The sequence below is a fragment of the Cygnus atratus genome, chromosome 15 (genome assembly GCF_013377495.2).
Source record: "Cygnus atratus isolate AKBS03 ecotype Queensland, Australia chromosome 15, CAtr_DNAZoo_HiC_assembly, whole genome shotgun sequence".
Taxonomy (NCBI): Eukaryota; Metazoa; Chordata; class Aves; order Anseriformes; family Anatidae; genus Cygnus; species Cygnus atratus.
In genome coordinates, this window is record NC_066376.1 from 10196124 (window position 1) to 10212827 (window position 16704).

General features: G+C 34.4%; 1 protein-coding gene across 5 annotated transcripts in view; it reads left to right on the plus strand.

Annotated features, from left to right (window-relative positions):
* SNX29 (sorting nexin 29) overlaps positions 1 to 16704 on the plus strand; it is a 140284-nt gene that overhangs the window by 27381 nt on the left and 96199 nt on the right. For all 5 annotated transcript variants that reach the window (XM_050713722.1, XM_050713720.1, XM_050713721.1 and 2 more), the window contains 3 exons: positions 5118 to 5181; positions 6458 to 6586; positions 15990 to 16072. In XM_050713722.1, the coding sequence (XP_050569679.1) occupies positions 5118 to 5181; positions 6458 to 6586; positions 15990 to 16072 (276 nt within the window). The remainder of the gene's footprint in view (positions 1 to 5117; positions 5182 to 6457; positions 6587 to 15989; positions 16073 to 16704) is intronic.

Below are 16704 nucleotides of genomic sequence, written 5' to 3' on the forward strand. Positions count from 1 at the left end.
GAGCATGTCTTTAAAGGTCAGACTTCTTATATAAGATGTAACTAGTCTGCTGAAGGTTTTATTTTGTCTCAGAAGATACCCGTGTAAATTCGCATCCAGGAAAAAAAAAAATCAGTTCTGTAGACTGCTCCCAGCCCTCCCTGGTATTCTATCTGCAGGATTGCAGAGGAGTGCTGCATGACCGTGTGTACGCTGAGATGATTTCATTTACAGCTCATTCTTCATAACAGGTGATTGCAAATCATACTTCACCAATCTTTCTTCGGCTAAATAGCTCAAGAGTTGTGAAGCTTAAGAATTTTCTGGAGATTTCTGGGAAATAAACAGGTGCTCCATAGAGCATGGCACTTTTAAAACCTATTTCATGCTCTGGATGTGATTTTAGGAAAGCTTTTTAGAGGCTAGATTATTCAAGTAGTATGCAAGTGAATTAAAAACATTTTAAAGCAAATATTTACTTTATTAGTAACTAGGCACTACAGGTTAATTTCAATAATAGAAGTTAATTCTTGGAGTTTTAAAATGTGAGATTTAATATGAAAAATCTAATAAGCACATTCTTAAAGTTTCATGTTATCTTTTTTACTGCTAAAGAAAGACTTGGTTTAGAGTTTTTGGTTAGTATTTGGGAGTCCTTTTTTTAAAGTTTTGTGAAAATAGCTGTTAAGATTACATAATTTGAAAGACATTGAGTTATTTTACATCTGTCTTTATGAAATTCTGATTATCACTTGAATTTTAGATATGTTGGTGTTAATGCTGCTTCTTAGTAACAGTAGTGTATCTCTTTCTGTTAATATTACTTTACAGAGTGTAAATGGCTATGTCAAGCTCAAAGCAGTTCAGAAGTAGGACATAAACTCTGACATCAAACAGTTGTCTGAAGCAGTTATACTTGGCTATCCTCCCACTGCTTTATTAAAAGAAAAAAGGGGAGGATGGGGAAAAGAGGGAGAAAGATTGAGGCTGCAGGCAGAAGTCAGAGAAATTTATGATTGCTAGTACAACCTTCAAGTTGGTGTGTATCATCCTGATTCCCTCCCCACCCCATCCCTGGTTCTTTCTTCTAACCCCCGCACTGAATGAGACGTAAGTGCTGAAAAAAATGTTATAATCATAAACTGATTTGAGGCAAGCATAACACACAAACGAGAGTAATGAACTGTGGATATTCTGGTAGATTTGAGGTCAACCTGCTGCAGTGCATGATGCTGGATTTACTTTGTTGTGTTCAGCTGACTGCTCTCACACACTGCAAAAAATTTTAGAGAAGCCTAAGTGAGAGTAGGAAATTGCAATTTTAAAAAGTTTTGAATGTTAGGCTTGAATTAGGATAGGGGTATGTCCTTTTAATTCACTTCAGTTATATCAAAATATCATGAATTTGGAAAAAAATGTTGTGAAATATGTTTCTCTTTTTTTTTTTTTTTTTTAAAACTTGGTAATCTTTATTTATTTACCACTTGTAAATACTAGAGTAAGCACAGGCTGTGCAAGCCTTCCTGGAACCTTGGCTGCCCAGCCCAGCCCAGTTGTCTATGTTGATGCTTCCTTCCACATCTCCACTGCTGTCCATAGTTGGACAAAATTAATGAGAAATACTGAGTATGAGTGTTTGCTTTTGTGGTCCTAAATTAAGCATTGATTTGCTTAATTCCCATTCCTATACATGATTATGAAATTGGTAGTGTCTGCTTTGCTGTGTCTTTAACAATACTGCAATATCTATGATTTTTCAGAAAAAAAAAAAGATTCAAATATAAATAAGCATTCTAACCTCTTTTATTTCAAGAGGCTCTTTTCTCCTTTTTTTTGCAAAATACAATCTCTATAAGAATCTTGCTGACATGCTCTGCTTACTTTGTGTGTGTTGGAGAGAGAGGTGAGATAAGATAGAATAAGGGAAAGAAGATCAAGGTAGTAGGCAAGTTAAGGTTACAGTTTGAATAGGCAGGTAGAATTGGAAAAGTGGAGACAACTTAAAATCTGTCAATTAAATGTTAATAACTCAGTACACATTTAAACAGACTGAGGATGCATACCACCAATTATTGTAGAGTAGTGACCCCAGTGTAAGTACAGTCAGCCCTACAGTAACTTGTTTGAGTAGCAGTGGCTTTCATTTTTTATTGAGTCAGAGAAATAATAGCAGCTTGCGCAGATTGTCGCATTACCATATTTTAGTGACCGTATTGAAATATTTAAAAAGCCATTGGCTTAATGCTTTCTTGAGGAGGATTCTGAATTCAACATAATAGTTAGAGATCATTATTTTATTGTCGTGTTACTCTACTGAAAGCTTACTATGAATGTTTTTTGCTTGTATTATACACTTGTACAAGGCTTGAACAATTCTTGGATTGTTCTATTTTCCTCATCCTTTAAACAAATTTTTATTTTTCACATTGACAGAATGTGGTCCATTTTCATAACATTATATATTTGTGGTGGTTACATATCATAACATTACATATGAGGACTATTACAATCCACCAATTTTCTACAGGTGCCAAAACATAAAAATAAAAAAAATCCAATTTTTCCAAGCTGCCCACAAAGTGGCAGTGTCTCATCATGACCAAAAGAATACTACTAATAATACTTAATATAATGCTTAAGTCTCAGAATATAGTCTTTTTTTCCCTCCAAAATAACTACTCGTAAGTAAGAAGCTATTACAGACTCTTTTGAAAAACAGGCATGAAAATACTGGAACACAGTATGTTTTGTAGTATCAAATCTTTTCTCTCTTTTTTTTTTTTGTCCTACAATTGCTGCATAAATTGCAATGGTTGCCTGTTCAGAACTTTCTTCTTGCAAAAAGGGTGTTCTGCCCTGTATTCCTCATCCTTAATGGCTAAAAAAGGTGTTCTGCCCTGACTGCTTTCTGCTGTGTGCCTTTTGCCAGCAGCAGTACTGAACTTGCCAGTAAGATCACTTGGCAACTCCTTGTCTGAAAAGTAGCCCAGCAGAAAAATGTGATTCTGAGCTGGATCAGTTCCTGCGAGGACACTGTATACAAACACTAGTGCCAGCACGGGGAAGGCGGTAGGAGTGATGGGTGAAGAAACATGCTGGAACATTCTTTATGCTGAGAGCACAGCCTTAGGAAATCTGATTAACTACTTAATGTAATCGCAGCTTTAGTTTTGAATGCTAGTAATATTATTGAGGGAGAAAGCAGAAATCTCCAATTTTTTTTTTAAGTTAGTGTTTAATACCCACAAATTTTACTTTGGCTTCTCTCCAAGATTTGGAATCTTTCTTTTGGTTGGCTGTATAGAGAACTCATAAAGATGCTAAGTTACTGTACAAAAATAATTGTTCTTTCTGTGCTGAATTAATGGAGTGCAAAATCCCTCGACCTACTGAAATGGTTCTTGCTAATGCCAGCTACTTCTCAAGCTGTAATGTGGAATGGGTGGAAAAATAATTGTCTAATTTCTCCATGGCCATAGAAGCAGAAATGGTTTGAAAAGAATCCACCATGAGCAAATAGGATTGGCAGATTTCAAGTGATATGAGAACCCTGCAGAATCCTGCAAGGGGGAATTAACCAACAGATTAGCAATGCCAGATTTGAATTGTGGTGTCTGCACTGACTGATACATTCGATTGATGTAGTATAAAATTTTACATTTGTCCATTACTACGAGTTGGACAGACTTAATCTGGTCCACAGTACAATGTTAAATCTTCTTTTTTTTTAAAGGGCAAAAACTTCTGTAACTGTAGAAAAATAAGAAGAGAGTTATGGGTAAGCCAGTGAAATGAATGTAGGGAGAGAAGAAAGTTGTCCAGTGGCTTTGTTTGCTCGCAGAAATTAAGTAATACCAGTTCTGTTAATACGGTTTCAGTAAAAGCTCAGAAAAATTGCTGACATCTGCTTTGAATACTTGCAGAACAGAGTCAGCTGATTTATTGTATTTATAAACAGGAACAGTTTGTTTAACTGTTAGGGGGATGTTATAATGTATTTTGTCCCTGCAGAAGGTCTCTAAAATTATTGATGAACCTACGTAAAATTGTTAATGATGCTCTCAAAAAAAATGAGTTTAGGGCACATGTCCATTCAGATGTTTGCTAGAAGCCATTCAAATCTTTGAAGATGTTCTGTATTTCATGGATTTGTGCAATATCTGAAAGTTGAAATCTGTTTTAGGTTAGGTGATTAATCCCTAATATTTTTCAGTAAATTTATAGTAAATAGTAATAGTACAGCTGTACAGTTGCATGGTAAAATATACTATAATACTTACAATAGCAGCAGGACTCCAGGTGCATGGCTTTGAGTTGACACTTCTCTGTACAGTACAGAAAAGCTACTCTAAAAAAACCTAACCCTAAAAAAGGCAAGGAAGTACTGACTTGTGTACAGGCTGAAGATCCTTAACTTATCCCCTCACTGAAACTGAAAATCTCCCTTGAAATGGTAGTGCTGCTGAAGATGGTATTTCTTACAAGTTCAAAGAAAAAGGCAATTATTATTTTTTTTTTAGTTCTTGATGTAATGATGGAAAATATTTTTGAAGGTATTTATAAGAAATAAAAGGGTTTTTTTAGGTAATAGCAGAATTCAGAAAACCTGTTGTCTCTAAAACAGTAGACTGAGCTTGAGTTGAATCAATTGCTCTTCTCTGGTCTCACAGTAATACTTGTATTTCCTGCATCAGGATTTATAGCAAGGAAAACACTAGCAAAGATTTATAGCAAGGAAACATTTGAAAATGGTACACAAGTAACAATATATTTCACTAATATGCTTCCAGTGAAAAGGTGCATTGTATCCTAAGATGCCCCATGTGGCTGTGATTAAAAACAAATCAGCAGTAGCTATGACAGACATTTACAAGTTTGCATTAAAGCCAAATACAGGTTAATTTCGTTTGATCAGTACTTCTGATACAGTGTTTAAATAATACAATTTTTGAAAGATTGCTCAAGTTGGTGATGAGATTAAGAGAATTGTTAGGTGCTTTGCTGAATAGCAAATGACCTTGATGTCATCTTAAGTGTGTTGCTTAATTAATGCCACTGTGTATGTGGCTGTTAGATCTGAAATTAACAAAAATACACACAGAAATTAATCTTTTTTGTCCCTTCTTTTTTGTCTTTAGATGAACTTCGTCAAGCTATTGTGGCCATGATGAACAGAAAGGATGAACTGGAAGAACAGAATAGGTAGTTTTCTGTTTTCTAGTCAAGAGGCACTATATAATTTCAAAACGCTGTTATCATTTGATTTCTTTCATACAAGCTGTCCTTTGTATAAAGCTGTGCGTAATCTTTTTGTCATCCTCCTGATATATATATATTATTTTTTTGTAAAAGGTACGCTTAATAATTTAATATTCAACTGTGGATACTGAAGAGTAGTGTTTACAGGTCTACTTTTTCCTTTGACTTCAAATCACATATAGCCATTTGTCTTTGGGAGGTTTCACAAATTGTAGTTTTTTCAAAACCAAAACTTAGAGCCAAAAGATTCTTACTATCTCTTAAGGCAGCTTTCTGAATAAGTGAAAGTTTGTCCTTATGCAAATATTCAGAAAGTTTCTTCTGCCCCCCCACCTCTTCCGGTACAGAAATGATGTTGGCGGTCCTACAATGCTATGCTGAAAGTGGCTGTCATTTGTGAATGTCCTCGTGTTTACCTGGGACAAAATAATGATGTAAATGTAAAAATGTCATTCATTCAAAATGCCATCAAACCTACTTTTTTTAGTATATTGGAACACATGACAAGACAAATGAAAATATACTTGAGATGTACTATTGTTACTCTATAGAAAGACTTTTTTGGTAACTTACCTTTTTAAAAGAGATTTTAAGTTTTTTTTTTTCATGTTGAGACTATCAACTGATCCCATTTTGCTGCCTCTTCTCCTCACTGCCGTAATTGGTAATTATTGTCCCATTCAGCTTCCTTTTTTTTTTTTGGGGCGGGGAGGAAGGGTGTTTATGTCATTCTGGCCTTTGATATCTCATCAAAGGTTTTACACAGAGGTATATGACAGTGCTCTCAGTAGAGACAAGAGTCCTACCTGTCTTCTGCTCTGGCTAATAAACACATTGCTTGTAGATTCTTTCTGAGAAGTAGGAGCTTGTACTGAACCACTGAAACAAGATTATAAGCTACTTACTATGATAGGAAATTCTTTTTGTGTGGTAGTGTAGTAGATATTGTAACAGGTTGTGCTTTGGGCATGCTGACGAGATTAATATGAATTAATAGTAAGCACTTGCAACTGATTTTTATTGGGTACTTTTTCCTTGCAGCTTTTCATGTCCTTGTGTAATCAAATCAGGTGTGGGTTTTTTTTTTTTTTTTTACATTGAATAAAGAAATTTTAGGATGACATTAGTGGTATCATTCAGATAACCTACTCTGTGATTTAGAGAAGATTCTCTAATTACTGTTTGCAGTGTTCTAACAGATGCTGCTACCTTCTTCCAGGTCCCTGCGAAACCTCCTTGATGGAGAGATGGAGCATTCTGCAGCACTGAGGCAGGAAATGGACAACTGGAGAAGGAAAGTAGCAGAACAGGAAGAGCGGCACGCCACAAAAGTCCAAGCCTTGGCAAGGTGAGGAGCACTAAAATACTCATAATAACAACAATTAAAAAGTAATTTTTCAAAAGAGATTAGACTAATATTAAGAAATACATGCCACAAAAATAGTGGCAGTTAAGTAATGAGACTGATACAAAGGAATATGTCAGGTAAATGTAAGTAGACTTCTTTCTTCATGTACCTTTTTTTTGTGGGGTCCAGTTCTAACAGTTCTAACCCCAAACTTTTTTTCCCCTCCTCCATTTGAAAGTTTGGAGATTCCTGATAGAGCTATCACAATAATCATGGTCCTGGGATTTTTCCAGTATGTGATATATTCTATTCTTAATGTTGTTGAAGTGCCTAACATGATCTGGAATTAGTACTTCCCAAACTTCAGTTTTAAGACAGAAATTAAATATAATAGGGGGAAAATTGTTTAAAGAAAGTTGGTTCTGAATTCTAAATCTTTCAGATATTCCCTTTTAAAAATGCTAGTACCAGATTTTGAAGAGATGTGTATTACGAAAAAATCACCAAAGACCTTGCCTTTCAGTGAATATGAAAGAATATTTAGGTGTGTGTGTGTACACACATACTTTTTTCATTGAATCACGTATGTAGTTAAGGATATGAACTCCCAAATCCCACAAATATTTCATCTTGCTCTGTCAACAAGACAACAATTCTGTCATAGGATTTCTTTTAGGTTTGGTATCAGGTATACGTGCTTACATGAACATTAGTTTTCCGATTTTATTCTTTTTTTATTGTTTTATTTCCAGTAATATTTCTAATGTATGTTGTAACGAATGACTTGGAACAAGAATGAACAACTGTTACCCTTCTTTAAGCTTGGACAAGGTCTGGAATGCTTTTCCAACTTGTATAATTTTTTTTCTGGCAATGCGGTTAAGGGATCTTGGAAGCCAACAGGAAAAAAGTATCACAAGCATTTAATTGTTAAGCAAGAAATATGTAAAGACTGCTTAGAATTTTTATATTCCACATAGTTTCTACACTTGTTTTCATATCATTTAAGAAATGCTGAAGTCTTTGGGGAGTGGGGAGGAGGGGACAACAGAACTTCGTAAAGACGTTTATTATTTAGTCCATTCCATCATTTTTCAGCATTAACAAAATAAACCAGCAACAAACAGTCCTTTTTTTTAAAAAAAAAAAAAAAAAAAAAAAAAGTCTTTTTTCATTATTTTATGTCCTATTAGCAAACTGACAGGAAGTCGGGTTAATCTGTCTTGTTCCTTCCACAATTTACTGTTTCTCTTAATTCTTAATTTTTAAATCAGGTGTGAAAATGTCTTTTATGCTTTAGCTCTATGATGATTTATGGCAAAAAGCATGACTTCGTCTGACATTTTTCATCATTACGGTACAGTGTTATTTAACATTCTTCAGAAGAAATCTCATAATCAGGCCATATTTAATGTAAATAGATCAGCTGTTGGACACCATATAGCCAGAAATACATAGATGGAAATGATGTGACAGCATGGTTCACTTGAGTTAAATATGTTTTTCCAGTCAAAAATCCCTTGATATCTTTTTAAGCTAGAAGACTGTATGAAGTATTTCATGGCAAAAGATTTAAACAGATGTTTTGCCCATACCAGTGGGCCATGACTAAAATATTTTCCCTAAAGCACTGAACAGTTGTCTCTAAACTGTGTCCTGAGGGATATATTATCTTATTGTATTGCTTTCTTGAGCTAATAGTCTGTAATACAGACTGTGGTACATAGTCTGTGGTACAGACTCTATGGATGTGTGAATATGTTGTTGGTTTGGTACTGATCTTGGGAGGAAGTTCAGACATTGCATATTAAATCTGTCTTTATGGATGTGCTATAGGGTCCTTGAGGTTGAAGTTGAGTTTCAACCATCTGGCTTTTTTTGATGGTTGTAGAATGAGTAAACAGTGAATTTTCATTCATTTTCTGGTCCTCTTGACAGGTTTTCATGGCTGACTACTTTATCAACTGCTGTATCATAAACAACAGTTATTGCCAAACAGTGTGAATAGTACCATTTTCTGAAGTGGTGAAATCTTTTTTTTTTTTTTTTTAATAATTGTCTATTTAAGTTTAAGTACTGGAGCCCTTTAATAGCATACGAAGTGTTGTCCTGTCCTTTCTTCATGATCATCTAACTGCCCTTGACAGTAAAATAATGGATATTTCATTTTAAGTATTTAAAAGTTAAGTGAATCTTTACCTAAGATGAGTAATTTAACTGTTAATCACACAGAGAAAGGCTTATGATTGTCTTAAAAAGTAAAATAGTAGTGATGCTTTCTGTGGTCATGTCATGCAGTTGCATTTTTATCAATACTTCTCATATTTATAAAAAAAAAAAAAAAAAGAAAATTCTTTTTGGCTCTTAGCTACGTTTTACATTGGTGATTGTCTTCACCAAGTCTTATTCTGCAATCCTTTAACTTTGTAGTAAGTCCTTTTGTTAAATTCAATGTAATTATTTTAACGTTTTATTAAAATGTATTTCTATATGTGATTTTTTCAAACTCTTTTGTCACTTAATATCTGCTTTCAGATATATTTTTCAAATTTCTTCAGATGTAAATTATACACATGTACTGCTATTGTAAATCAGTTATTTACCTTTTCAGAATTACTGTTAAAAAAAAAAAAAAAAGCAAAACAAAACCCGACTTCTTATTGTCCTAAGTTTATGTTGATTGCTTACTGTAATCTAAAACATACTAATTGTCCTTATGGTTTGTTTTGTATGAGTTTCTGAAGCACTTTTAGGAGTAAATTTTGACATTTTGCAGCCTTAATTGGCCTTGAAATTAAATCATCTCTTGGTGGAAGACAGGGAGAAGTGAGGACATGATGAAGCGTGTATTGACTGAAGCATGCAACTCATTGTTTGATCTTGTTTAGACTGTTACATGTCTTCAGCCAAGTCAGGGGCGTTTTAGTCCCTGAAAGATAAATAAAGGCAGAATAAATAAAGGATGTTTTTGCTATCAGTATTTACTCATGTCAGAGAAGACAGCATGGTTTAAAGTTGTGGAGCAGAAACTGAACATTGCACGCGTGCACTGGGAAATGAGCATGAGACCTCTTTTTTGCCTACACCGAAAAGGAAGAAATCCCTTGTACTGCAATGTCAATCTTCAGAGAATGTGACTTCTTGAGTATGTGTCCCCCTTCCCTTCTCTTGGTGTGTCATCAGGAACACTGATGTGTTAGAAAACATGTTGTTTGCCAGGTATCCAAGTCTAATGCAGCTTACTTCTTTGCCAAGACAGGTGAACTGAGGGCAGAAGCAGAGTTTTGAGTCATACCCTACTTAAATTGTTTGTGAGACACTGCCACTAACTTTAGATTTTTAATCCTAATGGTTATTTTTTCTAAGTATTTTTTTAGGACTAAATGTATTTCCAAGTATTTTCTTGGACTTTCTTCCCATGTGGTGTATCAGCCTCTCCTCCAGTTTTGTATAGTCTGTGAACTTACCAAGGGTGCACTCTGTTCCCGTATCGTCATTAATGAAGATGCTAAAGAGCATTGGCCCTAGTGTTGAACCCTGGGGCACACCAGCGGTGGCTTACCAACAGATTGCTTTTGTGCTACCATTGTGCACAGAAAAGAATTTTAAACTGTCTCTTAAGCTAAATCACTTAAATTTAGATAAGTAAGGCTTTTGAAGGTAAATGCAGCTGTAATGGCATGATTTTCTTCTTACAACTCTAAATAAGCTCTGGAGTAACCTATGATGCCTGAAATCTTGGGGATGATTCACATGTATAGTAAACAACAAGACTATTCCGAATGTTAAATAAGGTTAGTAATCTGTGCCTTGTTACAGAGCGGTGTGTTTGTTTTCTGCATATGCAGGCGCAGTGTTTACTGTCAGTCGTGGTGAAGTACCATGACTGAGGTTCCTATAAGCTTTTTATTGTGTAGCAAAACTAGTCTGAAAATGATAAATATAAAGGTAATATAAATATATTTAGAATGCTTCTAATTCTGCTTTTGATGACACATGAGACCTAAATATGTGGTTTGAGGGAGGGAGAGATATGCATAAGTGGGTTTGACATTCATATGATGTAGGGCAATGGAGACAATGCAAATACATCATCATTTAATATTCACGTTGCAGGTTATAGGATTTGTATATTCATATTTCTTTGACTCACTTCCCCCACAGTTTTAGAATTTGCATTGACATATGGGTGAATCAGATATTTGTCATGCGTGTACCCTTTTAAAGAACAGATAAGGAGCTTTTATAGCAGGATCTAAAGAGATGCTCACTTAGACTAAAATGTTATTTTAAAACAATTTTATGTAATTTCTCTAATTATGGTGGAGGTTGGGTGTGTTGTAGTGATTGTTCTTCTGAAAGTCAGTTTGTCTTGTCCCATGATAAAAACAATGTTGGGAGCTGCTTAGATGCAACAAATTTTAATATCACCATTATTTTGGACTTCAAATGCATTTCTTTAATGATTCATTGCAACTCATTTTTTAGCAAGTAAGATTTATTTTTGGATATAGATTTTTCTTTTAAATTGCTTTTGTTGGTTCACTTTGTATGCTGTAGGTGCTGCTGCTGCAATATTAGGATTAGTAAAACATTTTTAGTAGTATTTTAAGCCCAGAATTTGGACAATCTGAATAATTCTGGTATTGAAGAAGTTGAAATAACAAAAATTGTGGAAATAATTTGTAAGTGCCGCATAATACATTAGGTGAGTAAGAGGAAACAAGTTCTCAGATATTTTGTAGTAATGAAATCTTTACTATTTACCTCAGAAGCAGTTAATCACATGACAAGAGTAGAAAACTTCCCTGAATTGTAAAATTAAGAAGATAGTAGGTCAGAAAAAGAATTTAATAACAACCTGACTATTGTAGTTTGAGCAAATATTAGCTCATATAATCAGAAGTATATTTATGTCTGTCCCCAGAACTCTTGCTAAGAATTTGATGTAAACATGTTCTTGAATACTTTGTGAACACTAATTTCAGCCTTTCTGGTGACAAAAAAGAAAAGAAAGAGAATAATCTTGCGTTCTTTGCTTACCGAGGATCAGTAATTCTAGTTAATGACTAAGGATCAGTCATTCTAGTTAAAAATTTTGGAATACTGTTTTTCTCCCCCCCCCCCCCCCCCCCCCCCCCCCCCCTTTTTTCAATATATTATTTGTTCATTTTGTGAAATGAGAAGAGTGAAACAATTATCTGAAATGTAGTGGAATTATATTTATTAGTAAATAAAGTGACAGTTTAGGATAGATGCTTACCATTTATTCTGATGCTGTTTACTTTCTGTGAAGATTTATTTTTCAGTTAGAAAAAGAAACAGGAATATATATCAAAAATATATATGTACACCTGGTACATCCATAATACGCTTGGTTTATTGACAATACATTCAAAAGTAACCGTAACTCACTCCTTGTTTTTACCCATTGTTGTGTAGCAGTGCAGAATTAAGTCTTGAATGAAGGAGTCACTAGAACATACTTTAGGCAAATAAGTATTCTCTTTCCTGTCAGTCATATTTCATGGAAAATGGCCACAGGTACATTTCAGCGCAATGATAGCATCTTGCAATGCAAAAGCTCTCTCTGATTCTTCATCCTGTTTTACAGAGTTTTGTGTTGTTTCTTGGATTTTTTTTTTTTAAATTTTAGATCTGGTGTTAAATATCTGTGGTAAGATGCAGTGCAGTTTGGTAATGTCTCAGTTGAGAATTAATCCAATAACCTCAGATTTACATGGATATCATATTAGTTTTAGTAAGACTTTGTGTGTTGTTTGCAGGATCTGGGCCACTGGAAAAATATCGCTGTGATTGAGACATCAGCAGTCAATGTTGAAATGATTACTTCTGGACATCTGCAAATTTGACTTATTCAGCTGGTCTTCTGTACAAAATGCTAGCTTAGTTAGAGAAATATTTCTGAGTTTCCTAAGTTTTCTTTGAAAAATGGGGAACTTCTTAGGTCATTTTACTTTCAAGTAGCAGTAATCTCATTTTTCCATGTTACGTATTTGAATAGTTCTTTCATAATAGTTATCTGATTGTTTTAAAGGAAGCAGTTTCAGTGTTCAGCCTATTTCCTAGCCTTTTGATAGAAAAGAATGAATAAACTTTGGTATTATTTTATAAGCTGTTTTTTTATTATTATTTTTTTTTCCCTTGTCAATGAGCCTTTCTCAAATTGCATGGACATGTTGTGCCAGTGGCTCCTTGGCCATGTTACTGTTTTTTAATTGAGATTTTTTTTTGTATGGTGTGCTATTACATTACTTCGTGAGGCAGAGAGGTTTATTGAAGTTGACTGTGAAATTGGCTAATCTCAGATTGCATATTCTTAGACTGTATTCAGGGATGCTAGAGGAAAGCATCCATTACAAAGGATGGGGTTTGTAGCAAGAAAAGCAGATTAAATGTGCATTACAATGTACTGTGTAGGGAATGGGGGAGGGGAACCAAGCTGCTTTTTTATTGCAGCATTTGCACTTTTATATACCTTCTGTTTACTGTACCTTCTGTAACCTAATCTGCCTCCTCATATCTAGTGTCTGTATTATTTAAGCCACATTGCTTTTGATTTGGCATTTTATATTAATCTGTTTTCCAGCAGTTCCTTCAGAGTTAGCTGCATAGCGCTTCAGTGATGGGTACAGTGATGTGTTGTGCATCTTGAAATGATTGCATCGCTTACCTTAAGCAACTTCTTAAAGGGGAAAAGTATCTCTTGTCCCTGCTTGTGAAAATGAATCTGAATATTCCTTTATTAACTAACTTTTTTCCACTTAGTTGGTGAAATGCCACAATTTAGGAAAACATTTATAAAAAATGGGATGTTAATTTGTAAGAAAGGTGAGGAAGTCATTTATCTTAACCACAAAGCCACTTCTTGCTTTTTCAGATTTGTTATCAGTGCTGAGAGAGCGAGCCTATCATAACTTAAATTTGAACACAGCCTGTGTTACAAAGCTATCATAAGAATAGTTCTCAGTTTATGATGCATATGGTGTTTCTTTCATGATGAGCAGTTAGGTTTATCGCATTATTCTTCGTTAGAGTTTTTAAAAAATTTTTCAAAGGTTGGTTTTTTACTTCAGTCTCATGTTTTATATATAATTCAATGTCCGCTGCCATGAGTAATGTTTCTCATGTTTCATATTTCATTTAGGGCTTATACATAACACCCTGTTTTGCTTTGTTTTAAATATAATTACAATTAATTGTGGTTTTGCACTTCCTAATAGCATGATCATAGGATAATTCAGGTAGGAAGGCAACTCTGGAGGTCATCTAGCCCCAGCTCTATATATGAACTGTACATATTCTTGCAGTAAGCTCTTTATTTCATGTTACTATTGATAATTCATGTCATTTTTTTGATTATTTGGAGATTTGGTACCTTTATAGTATTTCCTAAAGAACTCTTTTTAACAAGACACAGCCATCTTTTGGATTTTTTTTAAGCCTGAGTTTAGAGATAAGACATGTTTTAGGAGTAAGTTCCACAGAAAGCATTTGTCAACATCTGATACTTCTTCCACAAGCTTAATTACAGTATTCAGGCCTCTGTAGTTGAGACACATGAGAAATTGCTTTTTTTATTTTTTTATTTTTTTCCAAATTAATGTCTTTACATAGTCATTTTCGAAAAGCCCTAAGGGAATTTGGCAAGAAAGTCTTTTTTTTTTTTTTTTCTCCTGAAGTATAGGAAAATATAGTTTTATCATAAATAGGGTAGAGATTATATATGTACTTCATCTATTTATCATGAAATTGCACCATAGGCACAATATTGGAAAAATTCCTATTTTCTTCTGTGTTATCACAGTACAGACAGGTGCTGAGTCTCTTCTCAAAATCAGAAACAAGATGGTTTATGATTCTGTCATGAGAGTCCTTAAACCTCAGTAGATTGTAATTGAGTATAGTTATTTACGTGCAGACATGTACAATTCTGTGGTGATAAATCTTTTGGTCCAGGTGTCATTTATATGCTTTTTTTTCCTGAATGAGTTGCTTAGATCTGTTTTTATTTAGCATGTAGTTATACTGTATTTATTTATTTTATTTACCCCCCCCCCGCCCCCGAACATCACCTGCCATCTCTTGTGGAAAACCTGAAATCTGACTTGTTCTTTGTAGCCTAGGAAATGAAAAATATCGTAAAACGCATAAAACCTTCAAGGGCTTCATTTAAAATTTGATTGTTGGGTAATGAATAGTTTCTTCCCAATGATTTAGCAACCTCCTACCGAAATGATTGAATAAAGCTGTGGTTACATTGAAAACTGATTTGCAATCCATAGAAATAAGAATATAGCATCAATTTGGATAAAAATATACATATATTAGGAGGCTTGTGGATGTGTTATGTATGTCTGTAAAACATGTTAATAAAAAATCTTCTAAAATAGACCCGTGTAAAACCCTCCATTCCACATGCAGTAGCTGTTTAAGTTACTGCAGGTAAAGACTGGTATCACCTGAACTAAAATAAGTTTTTCCTGTTTTTTTTATAATTTCATTAGATAATATTATAGTCTTTTGAAGCTGTACTTTAAAAACCAACCAACCAAAGGAGAAGGAAAACAAACAAACAAAAAAAACCACAAACAAACAAACACCTTTCTTAGTACTCTCCTGATCTTGCTCTAATAAATCACTGACTTCTACCTGCTACGATGCAGTGGAGTGACTGCACTTCCATACAGGAATCTGGAATAACTCAAAAGATGTTGAGGCCAGATAACTGGCAAAAAAAAACCTGGAAAGGTCTTGAATCTAGTACTTGGAGTTTGAGTACTTTGCTACGGCTGATGTCCAGTTTTGCTTATATTTCCTTCACACTTTCCACTGAAGTGGGACTGAACTTTTCAGTTGAAATATTTTGTTAGTGTATCAGTCAGCTCCAAAAGCACATGAAACACTGTGCATCTGTGTAAATTTGTGCGTTTTCACTGGCCATATGTAATATGGTTGAAATTTTGACACAGAAACTCCTCCTCAAAAAATTACTAAAAGCAATTTTATATTTATTTATATAATGTATGATAAGGGTCATCAAACATTTGCAAGTGTTTCTGAAGACTTCTCATTCTTAAATAAATTTCCATGAATAAAATGCCTGTCTTGTTAAGGATAATCTGTTTACAGCTTTCTATAATCTGTGTTACATATGTAGTCTGTCATCATTACTTGTATGTATACCTGGAAGACTAATTTTCCTAGTGCTTTGCAGTTGACATTATTTAATGTGTAAGTCAAGGTTTTTTATTTTTGTCTTGATGACACAAGCTAGATAAAGCTCATTATCACAGATAGCATGATTGTTTCCGCTGAGAAGGTCTTTCCTCTATTTTGAGAAAACAGTAATATTTGCTTATTCTATTCTTTTTATCAACAGAGAAAATGAGGTGCTAAAAGTGCAACTTAAGAAGTATGTTGGAGCTGTCCAGATGCTCAGAAGAGAAGGTCAAACAGTGGAAGGTAAGGATTAAATGAAGGAAAAAAATCCATGCACAGGATTTGTTTTTCTGCCATGGAGACAGTTTAGTGGAGGCATAGTTATAGTAACTAAATGATGGAAGTGACTCCTAGACTTGTATAAAAATCTAAAATGAAAAAATAGACAGTGAACAGCCATGCATCTCGTTTACAAGAATCTGCTTTTTTTTTCTTTTCTGATTGATCTTGAAAAGGATCTCTGTAAATAACCAGCTACCTACTGTCATGCAAGTGCAAATTCGTAAGCAACATTTGAGACACACAAAACAATCCTTATTTGGCTGGGGAATGGTTCATGCTTTCACATCTTATCCAGTATGACACCATCCCTCCCCCTGTTGAAGATAAAAGCTCAAAAGAAGTTTAATTCTGTTTCTATGAGCACTGTCTTTGATGCATCTCTCACTGGTCTATTTGCTGTTGTGTGAACAGTTTTGTAATGCAGATTGATGTCAAATGAAAATAATCTTATATGATGGCATATGATCAAATTACTGCTGAATCAGGATGTTCTTGCTTTGTTTGCTCAATCTTCATCACAGCGAATAAAATTTACATGCAAGTGGGATTAGCAAGGTATAATTTTAAGACCTACTTATGTCTTCCAACCATGG